At 42.6% G+C, this 27,122-nt stretch overlaps 1 protein-coding gene across 1 annotated transcript in view; it reads left to right on the top strand.

The window, feature by feature from the left end:
- The window catches only part of CHMP4B (charged multivesicular body protein 4B), a 147,397-nt gene extending 122,563 nt beyond the window's left edge, over positions 1–24,834 (top strand). The window contains exon 4 of the mRNA XM_044089010.1: positions 24,220–24,834. Coding sequence (XP_043944945.1) covers positions 24,220–24,287 — 68 coding nt within the window. The 3' untranslated portion in view covers positions 24,288–24,834. The remainder of the gene's footprint in view (positions 1–24,219) is intronic.
- Positions 24,835–27,122: the final 2,288 nt, after the last annotated feature.

Below are 27,122 nucleotides of genomic sequence, written 5' to 3'. Positions count from 1 at the left end.
ATTTCCTGGCGGAGGTTTTTCATTCGGGATCGTCATCATCTACAGTCAAAGTACAACTGGCTGCTATTTCCAAATTTCATGTTGGCTTGCAGGACAATAACATCATGTCTCATAGGTTATGCAAAGCCTTTTGAGAGGAGTTTTCTCCTAAAACCGCCTGTGAAACATCCTCCTCCGCAATGGGATCTGAACTTAATGTTGGCATCCCTAATTCTACCTCCTTTCGAACCGTCTGCTACGTGTTCTTTAAAGTTGTTGACATGGAAAACTATATTTTTGCTGGCTGTTACTTCTGCAAGAAGAGTTTCTGAGATTCAGGCCCTCTGTATTCGTCACTTATCTGGTGTTTCATAAGGATAGGGTTTCGCTCAGAACTAACCCTTCCTTTCTTCCCAAGGTTGTATCTCAAGCCAATATTAACCAATCTATTGATCTACCAGTTTTCTTTCCTAACTATTCTAACAGAGCAGAACAGAAGCTGCATTTTTTGGATGTTCATCGTCAGCTCAGGTACTACTTACATAGGACTAAACAAATTAGAAAATCAGACCAATTGTTTGTCTCCTATGCAGGAAACAGGTTGGGTCTTCCAGTATCTAAAGTGACCTTATCTAGATGGTTGACTTCCACTATTTCCTATGTGTACTCTCTAAGGGGCAAACAACTATATTCTAAGCCAAAAGCACATTCGACCAGGAGTCTATCCACTTCTGTAGCCTTTCAGGATAGACTTCCCATTGACACTATTTGTGCAGCAGCTACTTGGGCCATGCCTCATACCTTTGTGTCTCATTACAAGTTGGATTTGGCCTCCAGAGATAGGGCCAGTTTTGGTTCCACTGTTCTCAAGAGTCTGTTCCATTGAGCCACCCGGGATACAGGTGCTAGGGACGCGGTCCCATCCAGCAAGAATGAAGGCGAGATTGACAACTTAACATTTAGAAGTTATGTACCTACCATAACGTTCCATGTTAGTTGTCTTCTCGCCTTCTTTCTTGCGTCCCTCCCTCCTTCCCCCTGGCCTGGACAGATCTTGGAGAGTTCCTATTAGATTGCTTCCTCTGGAGCATTGTTATGAGGACTTCTTTTAGGAACCATGGTTCCTAATTATATTAGGATAAGTCTTTAGCAGGGTTAGTTAGCTGCCAAACGAGATCTGAGGTAGTTCCGCCTTGCATCATGGGATATAGGGTTGCCTCGAGCTGGTAAAAGGAGTTCTCGAGCTAAAGCTAGTGCCGAGTCGGAGCCGAGGATCGGCTCCGAACCCATCCAGCAAGAAAGAAGGCGAGAGAAGACAACTAACATGGAACGTTATGGTAGGTACATAACTTCTAATTTCATATGCTGGCCTGAATGCATAAATGATGTCAACGTTTTAAACTTTGATTTCCGTATCAGAAAATATGATTTGCCTACTTAACTGGTTAATTTTACAAAGTGTCTTAACTTACTCCAATGGTCTATGCAGAATGCTTAAAAACTTATCGTATCAGGATAGACCAATGATGACTTTCATAAGTGAAATTCTGTATATTAAATTTACCACAGACAATTTTATCTTGAAATTATATAACATTGTGTAGAAGTCTGACTGCTGCCAGAAAATGCATTGCCAGAAGATGGAAAACTAACTGCTCTCCAAAGTTGGAAGATTTCCTGTCTTCAGTGAAAGAACTGGCAATTTAAAGAAATTAAGACCAAAGAACTCTAAATCTGTACAAGCACTGTAGTTAACGATCCTTGGATAAAAAGATTTATCACTTACTGAGACGCTGCAAATGGATCGTAACGCTCTGACAAACTTGACATTTGTGTTGACAGAACTTGTTTTAATTTACTCGTGAGCTGCAATTTTACTTCAGACCTTTGTACGTATTGTAAATATTTTTTTTCTTTTTTAAGCTAATATTTTATTCAAGAATGGGGAAACGTGAACTTGCTGTTTTTGTTTATGGAAAAAAAAAATCTATAAAATATTTGGATCAAAATGTAAAAAAAAACGTCTGGAGCTGTAAACAATGTCCCTGGATTTTTGAAGGGGAAAGCTTGATTTTAAGAAATTACTTAAAGTCCAAAGTCAGTTTTAAGAATGGAAATTGTGGCACAACAATTATTTACATGGCTAAATGTTCCAAGTGTGATGATTTCTAAATAGGCAAAACAGAGAGGGTGTTTAGAAAAAGGATATACAAGCCTAAGTACTTGTTTGTCTTTCAGGAAGTTGTCTTCCGGCTTTTCCCGGTTAGGGGGTCACCACAGCGGAACTCCGGTCCGCTAATGATTGGCAGTTGGTTTTTATGGTGTCGAGTTGCCAGCCCGACGCCCAACCTTCAACAAAGGCACACCCATTCAACGCATGTCTTTCAAACACCCACTCTACCATGGAGAGGACATGCAGACTCCACACAGAAGGCACTCCCAAGCCGAGAATCTAACAGGAGAACCTCTTGCTGTGAGACGACGCTACCGCTGCACCACTGCGGAATAAAACATGTAAACCCCCCTGGCTAGATACTCAAACGTCTAGTAATAGTAACAGATTTTTATTTGGAATCTTTGAAATTGTTGAAAGCAGTTGTGTGGTGGGGAGGGGGGGGGGGGTTCCTTGAGTATAAAGTAATCTGGAAACTTGAGTTTGGCTGCACAGCTTTGTGACCAGCACTGAAGCTTAGAGCCCTGAAAATATGAATTTTGTTTTGCATTATTTTAACAGAAGTATTTTTGTGTGGATGTCTTTTAACAATGCTTTTGGAATTTTAAGATCATGCATAGCCCTGGATTTTTTCTTAAGTAATTTTAAAGTTGAATTGAGCTAGTTTTTATTTTTATTCATATTCATTTATATTTTCATTTTTTATTTCTAAGTTTAAAATCTTGCACTGTTTTTAAAGGAATTTTAACACTAAGTCACATGAGTCATTTGAAGCTGTCATAATTTTAGGGAAGCATAGAGTTTAAGTAGTGTGTTTCTTAAAAATAAGTCATTACATTTTTAAAGTTCTTACTAATTAATTCAGTAAAGATGTAGAGAAAGGGGAAACTGTATACTTGTTCTGATGAAGTTTCCAGAGAGAGATAAAAGTCTTTTAATCCTAGTTACTTTTTTAATGGTTAATACAGTTTATATTTTGAACTTTTTATGCTGCCTATTTCTTCGTCCACTGATTTGAAATGTTTAGGTTACCAGTTTTGAGTGGAATACCCTATTGTAAAAGTTTGTGTGTTACTGTGTATTAATGGGGGGAAGTTAACTTTTTTCCCCAACTTCTATTGCTGTCAGGCTTACCTGGGACTAAGGCACTTTTTTGGCTTAAGCATGGAACAACTTTCCAGTTCCTTGGTGGTTCTTCCTTCCAGCTACAAAAAGAACAATATTCGCTACCACAGCAGGCTGGTAAAGTGCCACATTCACAAGCAAGCGACTCTGCTATGTTGAAAACTGGTTCCTTGACCACTCATCTTTTTCCCAGGCTCTTGCTGGTGTTGTCATTATAGCCAATATGGACTGGGGGGCTAGACATGTCCTCTGCTGCAGTTGGAGTGCACTTGGTGGACAAGGGAGCGAGAGACACATTAAAAACAAAAAATATTAAACTTGTCTGAGTTACTTTGAATAAGAGTAGGTTATTCAGGTTAATGTAGAGTTTACTGCATACTCTTGACACTTCCTGTAAGGCTGTTTCTGATTTAAAAAAAAATTGATTCCTCATGTTCTAAAGAGATTCAAGAGTTAAAACCTCAGAATGATTGGGAAGGGGACAGATTGTGTTGTCTCCTGAGATTTTTGATTCTGATTCAGAGGAGAATGTGGCTTCTGTCAGTACTTTTGAAGGATTCTCTTTCTCTGAAACTGTTTCCAGAACGAACCTGTTTCATTGAGGAAAACAATGTTTCTCAGTCCCTCAAGAATTGTTATGGATAGTTACAACTGGAATTTCCAGAACCTGTTCTTGCTTTGGAGAGTTTTTTTACAGCCTGCAACTTCCCTGGCATCCAGCCAGCTTGCTGCCCCCCAAAAAACAAGCTAGATTAAGTGCCTCATTCTTTTCAGGTGTTATATATTTGTCCAATATCAGACCAAGCAACTGTTTTTAGTGGCTCCAGCTGCCATTAAACATTGGGGGGAGGGGGGGGGTTCAACCAGTTTTTAAAATTCTCATCTGTCAAGCTCTTGTTTATGCTTGTCTTTTGTGAGAACGAAGAGTATTTCACCATCTCTTTCCTCTTGTGAAATGAAGTCTGTGTCTTAAGTGATTGAAATGTGCATATGAATTTGCTGGCACCTCCAGGACTGCTGCCACTGAAACTGGTCTGAGAAGGTTTGCCTGTTGCATTCTCAACTTCTGAGAGGATGTCAAAATGAAATTTTGAGTTCTTCCTTGGATAAAGAACTAGTTTTTGCATGTTCTGCTGCAGAGGTCTTAAAAAAAAATGAGATCAGAGAGGAAAACTTGATTTTTTTAAGGGATTTCTCAGTGATACAGTGATGATCTTCGTGTTTCACTGTTGCAGTCATTACATTTGGGTTATCTGCTTGCAGGTAGCCCTCAGTCGGCCTGATTAACAAAGTCTTAGGTCCTGCGTTAGTTGCTGTCCCTTCCATGACGTCATGTCGTCAGGGGTATAAAGCATGCACCCGCCATTACATCAGTCTTTCTTGCCGTGCGGTGCCTGAAGTAGAAGCAGTTTGCAAGTGCCAGTCGGCCTACTCCTGTAATTTTCATTTGAGTTTCAGAACCGAAATCTTCAACTAAAGCCAAGTACCCCGTTGGGGAAACTTTTTTTTGCTCCTTACTGATGTCAGTTAATAATTGCATTACTTGTGGAAAGCAAATACCTCGTAGATTTTCATTCGTACTGTATTCCTTGCCTAGGCCCTGACCAATTACGTACCTTGTTGGTTTTGTGCTTTAATCGGCACACTATCCGTCGTCTGTATATTTTCGCCTCTAAATATTTTAGTTCTCTGCTTATTTATCCAGAAATGTCTGTTAGACAGCCGACTACCGGGATTCCAAAAAAACGCAAAGATAAAGACAGAGGCCGCCGAGGTCCAAAACTGCCAACAACGCTTCTCCTAAGCCAGTCGCCAGTTCCTCAGTACTCGGTGAAGCGCTTTCGCAGCAACCTGATACCCACTACTTCTGATTCGCAGCTTTACTGAGACCCATTTGGAGTCCGGTATGCCACGAGATGCTTCAACTATGGAACCCGCGGATGTCTCTACCTTGGATGGGTCCAGAGCCGCTGTGCAGGTACTGGCTTCTGAGGGTGTATTCAGGCCTACAGACCTGCATATTAAACAGATGCCTCCTTCACTTAGGCCTAAATCTCGAACCATGCCTAAAAAAACGATGCCCAGGCCACATGCTCAGGCCTCTCTGCCTAAAAACAAATGATAAGAATGGCTGAAGATCTAATAACTGTAATCAGGGGTAGCCAACCCCCCTAGGACCGAAGTTGTTTATCTTCTGACCAGGATTCTGTTTTTTCTGTTTTTTTCTGATTCTTCTGATGATCTGGATTTGCCCTTGTCTACTTGCAAGGATTCTGATGCAGAGGACTCTATTCCCTCTGCTTCCCCTCCAGAGAATTTTTCTTTTGGTGAAACTTTACATACTCTAAGGGATCATTTCCACTGAGAAAGCCAGGGTTTTTCTGATTCATAGAGGCTCAGGGATTTCTTACTCCTGCCTCAACATAGGCCTTTAGCTATCCCTCCTGTACTAGACATTGTTGATGATTTTTCAGAATCTAGTTTGCCCTCTGATTCCTTGCCTCCTGCTCCCAGAAAATCTGACCAATACTACAGGGTCTCTGTCACACACATTCCTTTTTTAAAAATCCTATTGCGGATCCAGAAACTATTTTTCAGGGGCCCAAGGGCATTAAGGCTTCTACTGCTAAAAATCCTACTCCTTCTGATAAACTCCAGGGCGCTGGATAGATGGGGTAAGAAGGTTTACACTTTTGCAACCTTGGCCATTAGGGCTTTAAACTGCCAGTTTCATAAAGTATCGGCAACATGGTATTGGATTGCTTAAACAGAAAATGATGATTCCTGATTGTGTGGAAAATAAAGAATTACAGGATTTAATGCATTCTGCTGAACAGGTTTGAAAACATACTTTGCAATGTGGTTTTGATTCATTAGAGGCCTCTTGCAGGGCTGCTGTTACTGGGTATGTGCTCAGAAGGCATGCTTGGTTTAAGGAGCCATCTTTACCTGATCATATTAAAGGTAAATTGTTGGATGCTCCCTTAAATCAGGACCGCCTGTTTGGCAACAAAGCTGAGGAAGTTCTTAAAAAGATGGAAGATGAAGCTAAATCTATGCAAACTGTTAAAGATTTCTTACAAGTTCAGCCTCCTAGATTTAGTATGCACTCTAAAAATTGGTCCTTTCCAGCCCCTTCCAGGTCTTAAGCCAAACCCAGACACAGCAGAAACCCCAAGTTTCAGTCCCAGTGGAGACACAGGACTAAGCAGTGGAGGGGCCTCCACTTCCAAATCTGGGAGTAATAAGACTCCCCCCCCCCCCCCCCCATGGTAAACTGTCTCAATGAAAACAGCAGAGTCGAACCCAAAACAGTGCCAAAAGTCCACTAGTAATCAGAATAAACACTGTCGATGCCAGGAGTTGCTGTTAAATAACTTTTAATTCCACAATTGAAACACAGACTGAGCGCTTTCATCCCCTCATGGGAATTTCATCAGAATCTAATATTCCCCATTATTATCCCCTTTAAATACCATCTGATATCTGATGTCATCATTTAATTAATCAAACTGTCTCAATGACTTACTTTTAAAATTTCCAAGCACTTATCAACTGACTGCCCCTTTGCAGAGAAAGATTGCTCTTCATGCAAAGAACTGGGAGCTCATTACCCAGGACAAATGGGTTTTAAGTAGTGTCCCAGGGATACAGATTTCATTTCCAAACGTTGCCAACACCAAACGGGTGGCTGGACCTACCCCCAAATCAGTGGGCAGAGGTCCAAAAACAAGTACTTTTTCTCTCAAGCATGGGGGCTATTCAATTGGTACCAGAAGAGGAAAAGGGACCGGTTTCTACTAGACTTTTCCTGGTACCCAGAAAAGACAATTCATGGTGTCCTATCCTGTACCTGTCTACTCTAAACACCTTTTTGGAGATTCCAAAATTAAAGATGCTGACTCTTCACCAGTTGCTTCGTATGCTAGGCAAAGGGGCCTGGTTGGCAACACTAGATTTAAAAGAAGCATACCTGCACATCCCAATTGGGGAATCTTGCAGGAGATACCTTCGCTTCAAAGCTGGCTACACACACCATCAGTTCTCTGCACTACCCTTTGGCTTATCTACTGCGCCCAGGGTATTCACAAAGTGCCTAGCTCCAGTTATTGCATTTTGCAGGCAAAGAAATATTCAAATATACCCATACCTGGATGATTGTCTAATTCAGGCAGAAAGCCAGCACATACTTTTGAACCATCTGGCCTTTGTGCAAAGGATTCTAACCTGTCTGGGGTTCACCATAAACTAAAAGAAATCTCACCTGGTAACCCTGTCAAATTATATTCCTGGGAGCAAGCTTGAATACAACTTCCCAGATGGCTTACCTCATGCTAGAGAAACAAATTCATTTGACATCCTACTTCAAACAAGTGGCCACCAATACCCTGCTATCTGCAAGACAAATACTGCAAGCCTTGGGGTTCATGGCCTCCTGCACTCTAATTCCATATGCAAGACTGCATATGAGGAAACTACAGTGGTATCTAAAAATCCTATGGTGTCAACATTCCCAGGATCTAGAAGCAATGATTCCTATCATATCTTGCTTACGTCTAGAGTTCCTTTAGTGGGCAGAGGCTTGCCACCAAAACAAGGGACTACCTTTCACACCACCCCCTGCTGCCCAAACTCTAACAGACGCATCAGACTATGCATGGGGGGCTCACCTGGCAGGGAAGTGCATTCAGGGCAAATGGAACCCAAGTCAAATGCACCTGCATATCAATCAAAAAGAAATGTTAGCTGTACAGAATGCTCTGGCAGCCTTCAAGGACCACATTCTTCCAGGACAAGACGGACAACACCACTGTTATGTGATACATAAACAAGCAGGGGGGTACACATTCCTACCCCCCTGCAGACTAGCCACAGCATTGTGGAACACAGCCTTGAGCTTACCAAGTGCACCTACAAGCTCAATTCCTGCCAGGAAAATTAAATACACTGGCAGATAGACTAAGCAGAAACCTCATGGACCTATATGAGTGGAAACTGGAACCATAGATTTTCAACATGTTGACAAGCAAATGGGGGAGGCCAGATATAGACCTATTTGCCTCTCCTCAGAACTACCAAGTGGACAAATTTTGCACAAGGACTTCCCACAAACAAGCCTGGAAAGTGGATGCTCTGTCCTTCAGCTGGAAAACCTATCAATCTATGCCTTCCCCACCTCTTCCTTTGCTCGCCAAAGTACTACTAAAAATCAAACCGGACAAACCAAGGATGATTTTGATTGCTCCAGACTGGCCATGCCAACACTGGTACCCCCTCCTGTGCAGTTTGTCACGGTTATCCCCATGGCACGTGCCTCAGACTCATTCCCTGTTGTCCCAGCAGGAAAACAAGATTCTGCACCTCAGCTTCTAACACTGAACCTTGCAGCCTGGTTAATTACCTAATCTCTCCTTTACCATCCCTCAGTAAACCTGTGATGGATATCATTTTAGAGGCAAGGAGGCCTAGTACTAGAAAATCTTATGCTGAAAAATGGAAAAGATTATGTGCCTGGAACCGGTCTCAAGGGATGAGCACAGCAGCGCCCAATTTACCTCAGATTTTACAATACTTAACTGAGATGCTTCACAAGGGCCTGTCTTTTTTTCTCCATTAAAATCCACGCCTCAGCCATTTCAGCTTATTATAACACAGAACCTCCCCTGTCCTCTTATCCACTGCTCAAGCAGTTCCTCAGAGGGGCCAAAACCACCCAGGAGAGCTGCAACCCCTGCCTGGGACCTTTACTTTGTTTTGGAGAAACTCACTCTAACTTCTGAGTCAGCTGCTACTGCAGACTTTACATTTTTCTTGGAAAGCAGCTTTCCTTTTAGCAATCACTTCAGCTAGAAGGGTATCTGAATTACAAGCCCTTATGGCAGTGGAGCCTTTCATCATCTTTTATGCAGACAGGGTGTCCCTCATAACCAATCCATCCTTCATGCCCAAGGTGGTATCCAGTGTGGCTCTTAATCGGTCCATTCATTTGCCAACCTTCTTTCCCAATCCACAGAACAAAGGGGAACGGATACTGCATTTCTTAGATGTGCACAGACAACTTAGATCCTACTTGGACAGGACTAAACCTCAAAAGGAAATCTGAACAACTGCTGGTGGCATTTGCTGCAGGGGCAGAGGGGAAGGCTATAGCAAAGCAAACCATTTCTAAATGGATAGGCCATTGCATTAATTTCTGCTATAAACACCATGGAAAACCTATCCCCCAGGGTATCAGACCTCACTCCACCAGGGTTGCATCTACCTCTACAGCCTTTCTCAGAGGCGTCCCTACCAGGGACATCCTAGAAGCTGCTACCTGGAGTTCTGTACATACTTTCACCAAGCATCGTCATTTGCCAATTTTCTCTAAATCCAGAGCTGGCTTTGCCACTGCAGTCTTGCAGGACCTTATAGCTGATCCTAATGCTATTTAAATTCCTCCTCCCAACCATAGCTTTAGGAATCTACCCAAATGTAATGACTGCAGCAGTGAAACATGAAGAACATAGTACAGTTGTCTACACTTACCTTAAATGTAGATGTTCAAGTGTATTCACTGTTGCAGTCCTGGTTACCCTCCCTCCAGCCCCTAACTTTTTTTGGTTATACCTCTACTTTCCTTTACTGTGCTTAAAAGCTTTTTGATATATTAGCTTTTTTGTTGGAGGTATATCATTGTACTTTTATATTTAATTGCTTCCCATTAGGGGGGCACCTGACATCTGGGGCAAGAAAAACTGATGTAATGGCGTCTGCTGCAAGTTTTATACCCATGACGTCATGAAAGAAGGGATAGCAACCGACACAGGACCCAAGACTTTGTTAATCAGGCCAACTGAGGGCTACCTGCAAGTAGATAATCCAAATGTAATGACTGCAACAGTGAGTACACTCTAACATCTACATTAATGATAAGTGTACACAACTTTTCCTCTAGAACTCTTTCTTCAGAAAGTCTGAACCTCCATGTCTCTCTTTGGCAACAGATAGTTTGACAGATGGGTTCTGTGAGCATTCCATCAAGGTTACATATGGCAGTGGAAGTCTCTCCCAACTTTTCTGGAGATTCCTCTTCACCAATTAGATCATGCTGTTCTCTTCCCTACTATCATTCAGCATATGCTCACTCTGGGTGATGGAACTTATCCTGTCATTCAGGGATATTCTGGCTTCGATGACTTTTGGAGACTAGTTCTGGAGCATTCCTTTCTGAGCATGTTTGATGGTGCCAAAGTTCAAAATGCTGGCCCATCACAACTTATTACTCTCTATTCACCCTTTGAATTTTTAGTGAACTTGGATTTAAAGTGCGTACATCCGCGGTGGTGCAGCGGTAGTGTTGTTGCCTCACAGCAAGAGGTTCTCCCGTTTGATTCTCTGCTGGAGTGCCTTCTGTGTGGAGTCTGCATGTCCTCCCTGCAGTTGGGTGGGAGTTTGAAAGACGTGCGTAAATGGGCATGCCTTCGTTGAAGGTTGAACGTCGAGCTGGCACCTCGGCATTTGTGAAAATCTACTGCCAATCCATTAGCGGACTGGAGTTCTACTGTGGCGACCCCTAACCGGGAAAAGCCAAAAAACAACAACCATCACATTCATATAGAACCAGATTTCAGATGTTTTTCTAGGATTTCTGTGTCTAAATTGCATTTAATTCTCTGCATTACCCTTTAGTAAGTCATCTGCTCCAAGGGTATAAGCAGTGTCTGGCTCCTTTTGATAGCTGACTGCATGGTATTCACATTTGTTCTTATTTTGACTATTTGCTTGTCTCTGCAGTCTTTTTCATTGTCAAGAATCTCTCACTTGGGTAAGGCATTTACACAGGTTGGGATTCCATGAGAATATGCAGAAGTCTTGTTTGACTCTTCATAGGATTGTTTTCCTGGTCTGTGTCCTTGGCACCTCATTTCAAAGAGCTTTTCCTCTACAGGGGAAAACTGATCTGTATTTAGATCTATTCCTGAGTTGAGCTTTCCCATTCAGATTATTGTCTCAGCAAGGGAATTCCTCAGGATTCTGGGTCTTATGGCACCTGATACTCATTTTATCTCATAAATACTCCAAATGAGAAAAATGCATTGGCATCTGAAGTCTTTATGGTCCTAGCATAAACATTCCCTGACATTTCAGATTCCAGTTTTTGAGGTTTGTAAAAAGGTTATTTTTTGTGGATAGTGGGGTGGGTATTGTGTGTAATGGCAGTGTGTTTTAAAAGTATCTACTGTTAAAGGTAAGTAGGACTTGCACGATTGTACTGTTTTCAACAAACACTCTGCCTTATTGGTATTTGGGTCAATTCCCAACGTTTGCCCAAACTGGGAGGAAGAAGGATGAGTCCAGGAGCCCCTGGAGGATGGTCCTAGTGAAGACTGCTTTGAGTCTAGAAAAGGCATCCAGCTTCTAGTGCTTTGTAAAGGTATGGGCAGCGAACCAAGTTGCTGACTGGAGAATACTAGGAGTTCACTCCTTTCCAATATGCTACTAAAGCGAAAAAGGCCCTGGTGGAATGCTTCTTTTCTTTGCCTGGCTCCACCTTGTCATGGTGGGTGGGTGTAATACAACACAGTACTAGAGGACAACAAATGTGCAGTGGGCATAGCTATGAACCTATGGTTTGCTTCGAGACAAGTTGTCCATTCTCTCTGAAATAGCATTTCATCTTTCTTGAATGGTTTTGGTCTGTCAAGGTAGTACCTGATCTGTGGTTGCACATCCAAGCTATGAAGTGTCCTTTCTCCCTTATTCTGAGGTTCAGGGAAAAACATGGTGATGTTGATAGACTGGTTGAGTGAATTCTGAAACCATGTTCGGCACAAAAGAGGGGATAGTACATAACACAACCCTATCCCTGTGGGGAAAAAAGTTAAGGTTGTTCCACTGTTATAGCTTTTGTCCTACCATCAGAGACTTTCCGTGCAGATGTCAGAGCAGTAAGTAAAACAGTTTTCCACTTTTAAGAGCTTCAGATCAGCCTAAGCAACAGGTTTGACAGGTGGCGAGGCCTATTTCCTCCAGTACATAGTTGAGATCCCACAAAGGAGAAATTTGCTTGCAAGGGGAGCAATATGCAATACTCCTTTTCATTAACTCTTACCAAAACAGAAGTAAGAGTGGCATACACTGGCAGGCAAGCAGAAATGGTCATTAAATGCACCTTAATGGATGCATATGATAAGCCATCCTGAAGTAGCACACTCAGATTTCAGGACCAGAGGGATGTTGGCGTTAAGGGACCTCTATTCCCATTTAAGCTCCACTTAGAAAACCTTATCCATTCATAAACCTAATATTTTCTAGTATCAGGTTTTCTGGCTTCATTTAACGTTTGCTACACATACCCATAAAAAAGTACCTAAACCGAGCCAAGATTGAATCATCCAAGATGTCATTTGAAGCTTCTTGAAATTGGGTTGCACCAAATGCCTCAATGTGTGAGCAAGTAGTGTGTGTGTGAAGAAATCTGTGGTAATTTCCCTTGGCCAGTGCTCTTAGAAGGGAGAACCAAGATTTCTTGGGCCAGTGGGGGGGGGGGCACCGTAATGAACTTTGGCATGTCTTTCTGAATGTTCAGAAGTACCTTGTGAATCAGTGGAAAGGGTGGACACATACAAGAACATTCCCATCCAAGTGATCAAATGTCTGTCCTCCAAGCATGGCTGCAAGGATGTCTGTAACAGAACTTCTCCCACTGTCTGTTTTAAAAGGAGGTGACCAAATCTATTTGAGGCATTCCCTACTTACGAACTAGATCCAGAAACATCACTGCCTTGAGCTGCCACTTGTGTGGCCTGTCCAGGATCTGCTTAATCTGTCTGCCGCAGTGTTTGGTTGTAATGAGATGTATGGTGCCTGAAGAGTCAGAGAATGCTGTACAGCAGTGTTCCAGGGGTCATTGCCAACCTACATAGCGGTTATAACCTTGTATCCCCTTGTATCCCCTTGATGTACCATATCACTGCATTGTCCGTAACTACAAAGAAAGGACCCAGAGTCCATAAGTGGTGAAAGTCTTTAATGGTGGATCACTGCCACCATTTCTTTAATATTGATGTGCTTCTGTGCATCTTTGGGCCTTCAAGTAGGTTGCTTTTGCACTCCCATTGACACAGCATCCCAAGCGTATTTGGATGACTGTCCGGACTGCTTGTGCTGGAACAGGTGGGAAGTAGTCCTGGATTGATGCTCAGTTGTGTTATCTGATTAAGGCCAGCACTGGCAACTGGAATTCCAGGGAATGCAAGTGCTGGGCCCAACAATTTTGAACATGCATTAAATTTTCTTCATGTGGAGACAGGCCAGTGGTATCATGAGAATCATGGACTGCATCAGTCCTAAATTATTTAGGGATTCTCTTGCTGAGGCGACTCTTTCCTTCTGGAAAATTCTTGAAACATTGACTGGTGTGACAAGACCTTGTCCTGTGGAAGTCCATTCTTTTGCTTGTCAGTTAAGCAACCCAGAAAGACGAGTCTTTGTAAAAGGTGTCACACAACTTGCAAAGGTTTAACTTGAACCCTGTCTGGGAGAGTATGGTTAGGAAATGTTCAAGTGATTCTAATCCACTGAGTGGAAACTCTGCACAGATTAGCAAGTTGTCCAAGTAAGAAGAAATGTGAATGCTAAGAGTCTGACAGTGAAACCCCTACTGAAGCAAGGCTTTTGGAAAACTCACATTGTGCAGTGCACAAAAGTGATGGTGAAAACCAGGTAGCAAATCTCAAATATGTCTTGAAGCAAGCAGTGAAGATATGGTGGTGATGTGCATTTTTCTTGTCCAGAGACACCTTGAAGCAGTGGTCTATCAAAATTGAAAGCCCTGTCTGCAGGATGTGCATCTTGAACTTTGGGACTCTAACAAGTCCGCTCTTTTTTGGGATCCAGACAAGTTCTGGAGTAGAAACCTTTCATTCTCTCTGAAGGGAGGGACTGGTTCTATGACCCCAGATCCAGCATTTACTGGAGTATAGGAGGAAATAGTCTGATCCAGTGGGTGAGGGAATAATCCCCCAAATGGAGACGGACATTCGGTCCATTTGCACCTGTAACTTTTGCCAATGATGATGAGCACCCTTTTGTCAGAAACCACCGACTGCCATGTCACATTGTTGAGACCTAACGTTTGAGACAGGACAACGAGAAGGTAACTTGGGAATGACTGAGCTGATCCTTGGCATAGTTATAGGATGGAAGGGGGATTATCTTTAAGAAAGTAGTCCTTATTGGGTTTGGTGGCATTCTTGTGTTGCCATTTCCTTCTAGCACCTTTAATTAGTTGCTGTACCAAACACGTAATCAGAATCAAGTGGAGCTTTAATTTTTTTTAAATCACTAGAAAAGTTTTGGCTGTGCTACCAAGCATACCTAATTACCACCACTGATGTCGCTGAATTTCTAGAGATAGTATTGCCCCCCTCCAGGGTGCTATTTAAGGCATTTGTAGATGCTTGTGAAACTTTGGAAACATTCTCTTTCACATGGTCTTTCTGCTCAGCAGGTAACAATGTAGCGAACACTTCTAAACTATACGTACACCTCAACACAAACTTCCACATAAAACAGTGCTAGTTAATCAATTTAGTAGCTACCATACTGGACTACGTCAGCTTCTTTCCCCAAAGTTATACACTCTTGTGAGGGACTGTTTGTTGGGGACACAGAAGCAGTGTTTGCAGACAAGAAGGGTTGGAGGGCAAGAATGACCGAGTGCACACTGAATTTCTTAAACACTTTTTTTTTTTAGCAGAGATTTGCAAGCTTTCTTAAACATCCTCCAGTGCTGGGATCATTGGAGACGGTTGCCATATCCAGAGCCTTGTCCTCCAAAAGATCATTTATCTAGCCGATATTGGGGGTAGATGATTTCTCCCAACTGAATGAATGCATTCCTAAATCTAGCTGACATTTAGGAGAAAAATAAAAATCTGGTTGGAGATGAACAGCTTTAAAAACCAAGAGGAAACTGACTGGTTAGACCCTTGATACTTCCAAAATCTCAGTTTTCCAGATCCCCTTCAAAATCGGCATCCTGGGGTGCTTGAATTGGAGAAGGAGTTCTGGCGTTACTCAAAACCTGAGTTTATACCCCGCAATTAATGGTATGCATGATGGGTCTAGCCACATACACCATTTCAGGGGAAAACGGTCTAAGATTGTTTCCTTGTAACATGGCGGGTCTTCTGTCCCTCTTGCATGCACTGCACTAGTAGGAGAATCTCAGTGCGGCTATATATCAACATTGGCAGCAGATTCTGTACCCTTGACTTCCTCGGCAACTAAGGAGTTTTTCTCTTGTACCTGAATCAGGTAGTGGTATATCCCCAGAAGGACATCTGACTCTCGTGTCATGCACACGAGGCTGTTGCCGAGTTACAAGCTGTAGGCAGATGCATATTCCTAGATTTGCTTTTAAGTTTTTTAGGTGGGGGTATCTGAACCCATCAAGTAAGGGAACAAAAACTAGCCAGAGCAAAACCAAATGGCTGCACAGTCAGCCAGTAGAAAATAAATTACACTGTTCTCCCTCTAAATATAAATCTGATGTCCGTTTCTGCATGGAGTACTATTCTGAACAGTGTTCTGAATAAAAAGATTAGTTTCAGTAACAATATTCAAAATGCAAAATATATGCACAAGTCCCCCAGGTTTTGGAAACTGAAAAGGATATTTTCAGTCCGAATGATTAGGTATAACCTAAAACTGAAGTAGACAAGAAATAAATCATAAACTTATGGAAAATTCATGCATGTACTTACAAAATGGTAACAAAACCAGTTTAAACTAAAAAGTCATTTAATGTGCTCTAGTAGGTTTGTAAATACTAGTCTAGTTGCCATCATAGGCTATTTTAAGCCTAGCAATTTTTCATTTTAGTGCTTGAAATAACCTGTCCCATTTATAAATTGGTCTTTCCTCTCCAATGGTCGATTTTGTATATTACCCCTAAAAGGAATAACTGGCATCATACAATGGATATTTTAATGGGACCCATGCATGGGACAATTCATTTAGGAGCTGCCTCTGTCCGTTAGTAGTACAGAGGCACTTCTGGGGTAAATTTTCTGTTTCCCAACCATAGCTCTAAGTTGTGCTTGGAAATGGCCAGGGATGAACTTTGTTTTTTATGTGGATGGGGAGTCTGTTCCACAGCAGCATTCTTTGTGAAATGTACATCTCCCATCAAACCATTCTGTTGCAGAAGAGGCTTGGGTCCCTAGACTGAGCATTTCTGATGCCATTTGACTACTTGCTGATGTGCAGTAAATCCATTTCTAATGAATCAGAGGATGCCTTTTATGCCAGACGGGTCATTTCTTAGCAGTCTGTAGGATACAGACTACAGTGACAGTGCTTTGAATCTGTCCATGTAGGACACATTGTTTAGGCCTTGTATCCTTTTTGCAAGGTCTCATTGGGCGTTCCAGTTGCTCATATCTGGACAAGTACATGCCAAAGGGGGCATTATATTCCATGAGGGCTGAGTAAAGGGAAACACTGACATCCCTACATCTACACAATCCCTTTGTTTATAAGCTGTGCAATGTAGGACTTAACGGTACACACACATGTTGGTCAAAAGTTAGGTCATTGACTTCATAAGGTCCCAAATATCAAAGAACTGGTTCAACTCTAAGTATTGTCAGTGTAGTAGTTCTCTGGAGTAGATGACTTCCCAAAGGATATGCATTTTTTGGCATTTAGTTTTAGGTCATGATTTTGACTCCCATTTATTTGAGACAAACCTTCCTGCAGGATGACTATTTACGGACTGCTTCTAGCTTACAGTCATCTGCAGACTGTCAACCAGAGCTCTTTATATTATTGGCTGTTACTTTAGAAGAGTAGATGCCAAACAGGAGAGATCCCAGCCCAGAACTGTTAGGAGGTTCCCTATCTCCTGATTGATTTAATTCCGTTACAAGTCTATGGCTTTGCATATGAGGCTGGTTAGACTTGTGGGCCTGCATCATATGTGAGACAGTTGACAATCCAGTGGATGACACAAAGGTTTATTCCCAGTTTGTTTAGCTTTTTTGCTATGTCTGAGTGGATAATTGTCAGAAGCCTTGGCCAGGTCAAAGTATGCTGGGTGTACCATTTTGCCTTCATCAATTGCTTTGTGACTTTTTAAAAAAAAAAAACCACCAGGTTGAGTAAGCATGACCTGCTCTTGAAGAATCCAACAGGAACAGTGTCTGGATTGATTAATTCCATGAAAAGTCTATGGCTTTGCATATGAAGCTGGTCAGACATCTGGATCTGTAATTGCCTGGGTCTGTGAAGGTCATCCCTAAAATGAAGGGGGAATGACTGTAGTTCTCCATTCGCTTAGTACCAAACCTGTATGGAGGCCAAGACTGAACAGTGTTAGGGGTGTGGCTAATTTGTGCTTCATGCCATTTAAGATGAATCCAGAGATAGTCAGGACCCATTGCAGTATTTTCAGCTTTTGCTATTCTTGCTAAGACTTGGTCTTGTGTGATGGCTAGAGGCAAGCCAGTTTCAAGTATATATTGGGGGGCGGGGGGTAAAGTTAGAGCTAACTTTATCGGACAGTAGGTTCTGTATTTTTAGCCTCTGTGTAGGTAACATCATTCAAAATCTGTTCAGCGCATTGCTGCATTATGCTTTGGAGATTACAAACATAACTAAAAAGGGGGATACAGATACATCTGTGCAGCTTTTTACATGCTTGTTTAGTGTGGTGGTTTGCATTTCTGTGTATTCAGTGGAGTTAACTGGATTTGGTGGAGATATGAAGCTTGCCAATTTATCACTTGGGATCACTGGTTTCAGTTTTATTTCAAAGGAGACTGCTTTATGGTCAGACCTGACAAGTGATGAAGATATGCAAGGGATGGTTGAAGATACTTCCATATTAGTAAAGACAAAATCCAAGTTACTGTTCCCCACAGTGGGTACTCTAATTGTTCCAGGGCATTTTGTATTGATAAAGTCCAGGAATCTCCGTGCTTGTGCACTAGTGGTGTTATAGGCTTCCTAGTCTATAGTTGGATAGTTTAGGTCACCTATGAAAGTGGTACTGGGTTTATACTGAAAGATTATAGTTCCTGCAGATAGGTGTCATGGCTTCTTTTGTCCTAGGAGTTCTGTAGCTAGCCATTATATGGTGCAGGACTTTTCTGATGGTTATTTGTACATGAAGTTGTAGTGCATCATGATCTTTACCAGACTTGAGGAGTCTGTTCTGGATGTAGATTGATACACCTAGACTTTTTTTCCCCTCCTGCACAGTGACTGGTCTAAACGGTTTACTATCAGATTCATGACGTCACGGTCGAGCGTTGTATAAGCGAGCATAAGGTCGGAAACACAAATGTCGAAGGCAGTAAAATCAATCGAGGAACGGTTTTACCATGGGTCGAGGTAGGGAGGATGTTTGTAGTAGGGTATTATACTGTACACCTACCTCGACCCATGGTAAAACCGTTCCTCGATTGATTTTACTGCCTTCGACATTTGTGTTTCCGACCTTATGCGTTCGTCTATACAACGTTCGACCGAGTGACGTTCGCGAATCTGATAGTAAACCGGTCTAAACATGTGGAAGGTGTTATAGCCTTGCACAGCTGGAGTGCTCTGTGATATGTTAACCATGTTAATAGGGTGCGGAGTTTCTTGTAAAGCTCTTGGCATTGATCAGTAACACCTTCGTTTTCCTTTGCTTGTTTCATTATTTTCATAGGCTTACCAGGTTGGCATTACCTTAAAAAAAAATAAATAAATAATGGAGTTGGACAATTTTACCAGTAAGCGAAACCCTAAAGGGTAAAGATGCAAGCTGTTTTTGGTGAAGCAGCGTGGTCCGTCAATCATATCCTCCCAGGCTGACAAATGTTGACCCCCCTTAAATGACACCAAAATCTAAGACTATGTCAATGATTTTTTTGCCCATATCGCAGCGTCTTCCTTGGGTAAGATAGAATGCTGCTCACTGTTAGGCTGATACCTGCCTTGGCCACACAGTCTGAGCGCTCCATCACGTTTCTCACCATTTAATCCAGGGTAATGCCCCTCAAGTCACTGACACCGGAATTGATAGTCATACTGATACTTGTTGAAGGACTTGAGTGTATGCATGATTCGACTGATTCTGGCACCAGACATGCATGCGACTAACAAATCACTCTTTCCTTGCTCATCCTGGTAAGAGGTACATCTGTACGTCTTACAACAGAGTTGCCTATAACAAGAATGTTTGGTTGTTTTGGTGCCTTTCTTACTAGCTGTAATCCTGCTTCATAACCTAAAGTAGTCATAGCCCCAAAGGAAAATAAAAAAAGCAAAATCAAGTTTTCTTGCCAACTTGACAAATGAAGCTTTCGATCAACCAAAAAAAATAGGCACAATTAATTAGCAGCTGTCGAAACATGAGGTTGAGATGAAGTATAACTTCTTTAGAGAACAGAAACTCCTCTAAATATTCACAAATGGCCATGAAATACATTTAAAGTTTTACCCCCCCCCCCAAAAAAAAAAGTACATTTGTGTAAAATTGTACCATATCAGTAGATGTTCTTTTCTTCACTGTTGCAGTATTCCTGAAAGAAGGGATGTCCCATCCTGGGCAGCTTGTCCCTAGACCAGTGTTTGAAAAGCTTGAAAAGGATCTTGTTTGTGATGTATGTCACATTTATGCTCCTCGCACAGAACATAAGGCATAAAAGGGATGCATCGAAACTACCCAGAAGAGAGCATGAGTCCTAGGACAAAGGAGTACATGCACATCCAGAAGGAAAAAATGCAGAAGGGGGTTGGAGGGAGGTAGCGAATATTGCAACAGTGAAGAGAGGGACATCTACTGGTAATATTTTACACAACTGCACTATGTCCTTCTATATCACTGTTGCTGTATTCCTGAATGGAGGGAGATAAAAAAGCTCTAGAAATAGAATGTGAGGTGGAAAGCTGAGAAGAGCAGCTCTGTGAAGCATCCATTCATGAGCCTGTGTTTTGGACTTGCTCAGAAGGTCTGCCACAAGATTGTGTTCTGAAGGAATGTATAATGCCTGAAGAGTTAACTGATAACTGAGGGACACTTCCCAAGCCTGAAGCACCATCCCGCAGAGGAGGTAATATTTCATGTCCCCTGCTTGTTGATATATACATCACTGTAGTGTTAAAATAAATGAAGTACCAAACCAACAGGCTAAAATCCAGGAACTTTAATAGATGTATCCAAAAGAGTGGCAAGCGCTTTCACAGTGACCACACCGCATCATCAGACAACATTTTTTATCCAAAAGAGTGGTAAGTGCTTTCACGGTGACCACATCGCTTCATCAGACAACATTAACTAAGAAATAAAAGTCTCTTATACGAAGTGTGACTAATAAAAAGCCCTTAATTATGTCATCAAAAAGTTACAAAATTTTTAATAGAACACATACTGCAGAAAACACATTCATACATTATGAATAGAAACGGCTATAAAATGTATGCAAACATATTGCACTTACAAATATATATGACAATAAAACATTTATGTCTAGGACTGCGTCCTTTCAGGAAGGGTTTCAGTGAAAAAAAAAACATTTAGACCAGGTGGTTTTTCTGCATGGGCATAGACACAAAAATATGTGTAAGGTCTTGCAAGGTTTTTCCTCTGTCTTGAAGAAACTCAAGTCAGCAGTAGCAGTCCCAAAACGATGAGTATTATCCAAAACAGCATCCAGCAGTTTGGCCTTAATGTCCTCAGGAAGAGACTGGAGACCAAGCCAAGAATAATGCCTTATGACTGACCCAAAAGCTGCAGCGCAGCCCTTGAAGAGCTATTTGCAGCATCATAGCTGCACTTTAGAGTGGTGAGTTACTTGAGAAGCAGAACCTAAAAAATGGCAGAGGATTTTCCATCAGAATCAGCGAGGGCAGATAACCTGACCTAACCAAGAGCATACCTGGTCATGTGGGTCTGGTAATTAATAGCCCTAAAGGTCAGAGTAGAAGTGTAAACTTTTTCTTGCCATTCCTCTCCATTGTCCTGCTATTTTTATCAGAAAGCAAAAGTTTGGACAGTTTGTCAGAAGAAACTGACACCACAGCAGGATCAGCAGAAGGACATTTAGACAATCCTTAGGAGCCTTATAGAACCTGTCAGGTTTCTTTGGATCAGGAGGCTGAGAATCGGGTGTCTTTGGAGCAGGCGGCTGAGAATCGGGCGCCTTTGGAGCAGGCGGCTGAGAATCGGGCGCCTTTGGAGCAGGCGGCTGAGAATCGGGCGCCTTTGGAGCAGGCGGCTGAGAATCGGGCGCCTTTGGAGCAGGCGGGTGGGAATCGGGCGCCTTTGGAGCAGGCGGCTGAGAATCGGGCGCCTTTGGAGCAGGCGGCTGAGAATCGGGCGCCTTTGGAGCAGGCGGCTGAGAATCGGGCGCCTTTGGAGCAGGCGGCTGAGAATCGGGCGCTTTGGAGCAGGCGGTTGAGAATCGGGCGCTTTGGAGCAGGCGGTTGAGAATCGGGCGCTTTGGAGCAGGCGGTTGAGAATCGGGCGCTTGGAGCAGGCGGCTGAGAATCGGGCGCCTTTGGAGCAGGCGGCTGAGAATCGGGCGCTTTGGAGCAGGCGGTTGAGAATCGGGCGCTTTGGAGCAGGCGGTTGAGAATCGGGCGCTTTGGAGCAGGCGGCTTGAGAATCGGGCGCTTTGGAGCAGGCGGCTGAGAATCGGGCGCTTTGGAGCAGGCGGCTGAGAATCGGGCGCCTTTGGAGCAGGCGGCTGAGAATCGGGCGCCTTTGGAGCAGGCGGCTGAGAATCGGGCGCCTTTGGAGCAGGCGGCTGAGAATCGGGCGCCTTTGGAGCAGGCGGCTGAGAATCGGGCGCCTTTGGAGCAGGCGGCTGAGAATCGGGCGCCTTTGGAGCAGGCGGCTGAGAATCGGGCGCCTTTGGAGCAGGCGGCTGAGAATCGGGCGCCTTGGAAACAGCACTGAAAGTATCTAACAAGACAGCCAACACAGGAGGAACTGCTGATGGTTTAGGAATATCCACCTGAATCGACTCATAATATCTTCTCTGAATATCTGACAACTTGAGAAGAGTCTCAGGCTTCCATCATTCTAGCAATTGTGCCTCCAAAGGACAAGTCATCGAAAGGAAACTTGGGGCCTACAGACTTCTTTGCATCAGAACCATAAGCGAAAGGTGAAGGCATCTGTGAAGAATAGGACAAAGACCCCTCACCAGACAGGGATTCTTCATCCGAGGAATCTGGTTCCGTAAACCATTCAGAAGGGGAAGAGGTCCAAGGAGGAGCGAGTACTGAAATCCTTGAGGTTTTAGGGTTGCTAAGGCAGAGAATAAGCCCAGAGTAAACTCTTGTCATTCCCTTTGAAGATCCTTGGGACAAGGTGAAACATGCTTTTTTGCATTTTCTTGGAACATCAGCCCTATCAAATACTGGAGGTTCCAACATTGGCGAGATTTGAGAAGAGAACCCAGGACACCTTCCCAGACCAATATCTATGGAATCCCTCTAAGGACCCTCAGAGATACTGAACTGTGGTTCCCCCTCAATGTCCAGAGCAGATGCCGGCAAAGCCTCAGAGGACATCTAAAAAGATGAATCCATGCCGGCCTCTGGCGGGATCATGGCAGAGGAATATGACATTAACATTAAATGACCTACAGTGCTATTACCTTCTAGGGAGACATCTTTGGAGGCTGGACAGCTAAATAATCTTCTTGGCTTCCTTCTTACCAGATAGGAGCATCTCCACTTAAAGGATTCTGCCATGGTACCCTGGTGTAACTGTCTAAGCCATTGGTTTTCAATTTAAATGGCCAGGGAAGGCAAACTGAGTGTCTTAGGCACAAATGCCTTGCAGATGCTACGAGAGGTATGGTCATGGGAAGCGCCCAAACAGAAAAGACACTGTTCATTACAATCCTTATGGGGAATCTGCCTCCCACAGTGACCTTTTCCTCTCTCGATTGACATGAACGCTAGGTTGTGATAAAAATACAAGATCAAACTTTTAAAAGATAAAGAAAAAAATAACCCCAGCAGGGCTCTTCTCTGGTATTCTAAAAAGTCATGCTAGCAACAAAACATTTAAACCAACTGGCAACAACGGCGTTCAAACTGGCGGCAAAAGATGGTCTGTGTAATTGCGGCATGTCCTTTTTATGCCTTACATTCTGTGCAAGGAGCATAAATGTAACTTACGGTGCAAACAAGGTCCTGCTCAAGCTTTTAAATATTGGCCGAGCAATGGGCTGCCCGGGATGTGATGTCCCTTTTTTCAGGAATACTGCAACAGTGATGTAGGGCATCTAACAATCCACTTAAACAGTACAAGTTATATTGAGCAGTCAAAGTAAAACCCAAGTACATACCAAATATCTGATCAGAAACAAGTTGGTCAAAGTGGCAGAATACACAGTTTCAGCACTGATAGAAAGAAAAATCAAAGGGAGGAAGTAAAAACCTAAAAGAGTTTCTTTTCTGAGCTCAGCAGCTGGAGAGATCCAGAATAAGGAGCAGTCTTCTAAGAGATCCTTCTCTTACTAGAGCACTGGAAAGGTCTTGTCTGTGGGTTTGTAAGGCTGTCTGTACTGCTAGCTGATTTGTCCGTCGCATTTACTGCCAGGTAGTGGCAAGAACGCTGAGCTTTAATAGACTACGAGAAGAAGGTAGCATGGCACTATGAATTGCCAGTAAGGCAGTGAGTTTGAACAATTGACCCATGTTCGGTTTGAGGTTTAGTATGCAGACAGGCTCGTTATGCTTGGACTTGTATTGTCATTTGTCTTCTGTTGCCTGTTTCTTGGTTTTTGTGGCAACTGTTTGTGACTGGGGTTTAAATATGACATTGATGCCTTGAATAAGGTCATTAACTGTTGTATGCCATGCATGCCATAATGTTTGGTATGGGGGGTTAGAGTAGTTTAAATTGAGAAGAACTGACTTATTGTTTTTTTTTTTTTTCTTTTCAGCTAAAAAGAAGGAAGAGGAGGAGGAGGATGATATGAAAGAGTTGGAAGCTTGGGCTGGAACCATGTAACATTTTTGTTTTGCTCTGGAAGGATACACTGGAGTAAAATATGACTACCACAAATGTTATTTGCCTGTTGCAACACAGTTGTCATGTGGCATGGAGGAGTGCTTTTTTTAAAATTACCCCTAGCTCTTGGTCATAGAGCAGAGGGATTGCATTGCTGTAAACCAGTAACAAAGTACTGGGGAAGAAAGAAAAACTTGCCACAAGGCAGAAAAACCTTAAGTCTTTGCTAGCCAGCAATTTTAAAAGTAGAACCAGGATTTAATATTGCTTGGAAGAGAAATACAAAGCATTGAAGTCCAAGGTGTCATGTTCTCTATCATTTTATTTATTCATTGATCCACCTGAAAAAGCCACTGGAGTACGAGAGAGAGTATTCTTGAGCAGATCTCTGATGTGAAGCGCACTGGAAGAGCAGAAAGTTGTATTATATTCCCTTGCAAGTTTAGATCACTTCGAGCAGAAAGCAACGTTTGCAAGTGCTGTACAGCCTTAAATTTAATTTCAGAAGTGGAAGGGTAAACTGCATTAAACCATGAATTAAAAGATACTACATTGTTTTCAGTCTTCTGTTTACTTACCTTGTAAGTACATAGTACTGAAATACCTTATTTAACTTTATCTGTTCTTGTTCCAGCCTCTTGTACCAGTCTTAACCGTTGACCAGCTGAGAGATGCACTTCCATACTCTCTCAAAATCTTTTACTGTGTGTGTTAAGTATTATGTTGGTGTTGCAGTGTAGAACTTTAGAAGTGATTGTTCAAGCACCATGTCTGAAGTTAACTTTATTTTTAAATGTTTTTTTTTGAGAGAACTGGGAATTTCTGCTACCCTTCTTTTCAGGATGATTTTGTTTGTTTAAAGAAAAATAAGGTGTATGGCAACTTTGTGAAAGACATTTCCAATTCTGCTGCTAGTTAGACTTGAGGGATTTCCTTTTTTATGCTCTGGTGTCATGTTAGCGTATGTAAGCCTAATGTTATATGTCTTCATTGGAACACAAATTCAGTATGTGACAGAATGCACATTTTAATTTTGACTTAAGCTGTTCATTTGCACAAATATGGTTGATAAAGGGCTTTATAATGCTGTATTTATTGTTGCTAAACATGTTTCTTTGATATCACCACATCAGTTGTGTTTAGTTAACTTTACAGTTAAATGCCATTTATTAAAAATGTAATTTTGTAATTAGCACTTTTATTTTTGTAATTTGAAGATTTCATAAGGACTTAGCAGTGCCATCTTTTTATCTTTGCATTTTCTTAACTTTCTTCTTGCCAGTTTGCAAGGAGCAGCACAGTCGTATCCCTTTTTATCTATGTGTACTTAATGCAGGCAATCCAGTGTGCAACTTTCATCACCTTAGCTTGCTGAGAGTTACAGCTAGAACATTTGATGTTCTTCGTGTTTCACTGTTGCAGTCATCACACTTGGGTTATCTGCCTGCAGGTAGCCCTCAGTCGGCCCGAATACCAGAGACTTAGTATTTCTGCGTTGGTTGCTGTCGCTCCAGGACTAACATCAGGTCGTCAGGGTATAAAAACAGGCTTCCGATGCCATTACATCAGCCTTTCTTGCTGAGGAGCCTGAAGCAGAAATGTTTCGCACGAGTGCCGGTCAGCCGCTACCTGAGTTTTCATTTCCGAATTGAATCATCCTAAAGTCTGCTAAAGCTAAGTACCCCATTGGGGATCCTTTTTTCTTGCTCTAACCGATGTCAGAAAAAGTTAACAATTGTCTTGCCTGTGGAAAGCAAGTACCACACTGAGATTTCCATTCTTACTGCGTCACCTGTTTAGGCCCAGACCACGATATACCTCGCTGTCAGATTTGCGCCTTGTTCAACACCTGAACTCTTCGGGCACTTTGTCACTAAATACTTTCGCTCTCTATCTCCGTATTTCAAAATGGCTTTGGTAAGCCATCCAACTACTGGTCTTCCTAAAAAACGTAAGGTTAAAGATAGAGACAGACCACACAGGTCCAAAACTGCAGACTCTTCTGTTAAGCTAGTCGCTAGGTCGCCGGTACTCAGTGAGGTGCTTTTGCAGCCCCTGATGCCCGCTTCAGTGGATTTGCAGGCTGCTACCAAGACCCTTCGGAGTCCAATATGCCGCAAGACTCTGTTTTTTTTGATTACAGAACTTGTGGATGTCTCTACCTTGGATGGGCCCGAAGGCTCTGTGCAGGCACTGGCTTCCGAGGAAGTTCTTCGCATTACCGATATTCGACACGCACTATTTCGCGTCTTCAGTTCTGTCTAAAACTACCAAGTTTCTAAGGCCAAGAGTACGAGCTATGCCTAAAAAAACTACCAAAACTCAAGCACCTGCTTCCTTGCCACAACCTCAAATGCTTAAAATGGCAGAAGACCTGATCGTGCTGATTAGGGGAAGCCAGCCTTCCCCTGCTAAGAGAGAGACCTGTCCCCAGCAGCTTTAACTGACCAGGAGTCCGACTCTGAGGTTTCTGAATATGAAGACATGCCTTTATCTGCTTGTGAGGATTCAGAGGAATCCATTCCCCTCAGTTTCCCTTCCAGAGGATTTCTCTTTTGGTGAAACCCTACATACTTTAAGAGAGCATTTCCACTGGGAATGCCAGGATTATCCTCTATAAAAAAGGTGACTCGGAGAATTTTTAGAGCTGCCACAGCATACACCTTTAGCTATCCCTCCTGTTCTGGATGTTGTGGATGATGTCTTTATGGAATCCAGTCTAACTCCTGATACTTTACCCCCTGCTCCAAGGAACCAGACAGGTACTACAGAGTCCCTGACTCTCACAAATTTCTTTTCAAAAATCCTTTTGCTGACCCAGAGGTCATTTCCCAA

The sequence above is a fragment of the Protopterus annectens genome, chromosome 12.part0 (genome assembly GCF_019279795.1).
Source record: "Protopterus annectens isolate FY-2018-M chromosome 12.part0, PAN1.0, whole genome shotgun sequence".
In the NCBI taxonomy this organism is placed as follows: domain Eukaryota; kingdom Metazoa; phylum Chordata; order Ceratodontiformes; family Protopteridae; genus Protopterus; species Protopterus annectens.
Note: the sequence above shows the minus strand (reverse complement) of the source record. Positions and strands in the feature narration are given on the sequence as shown.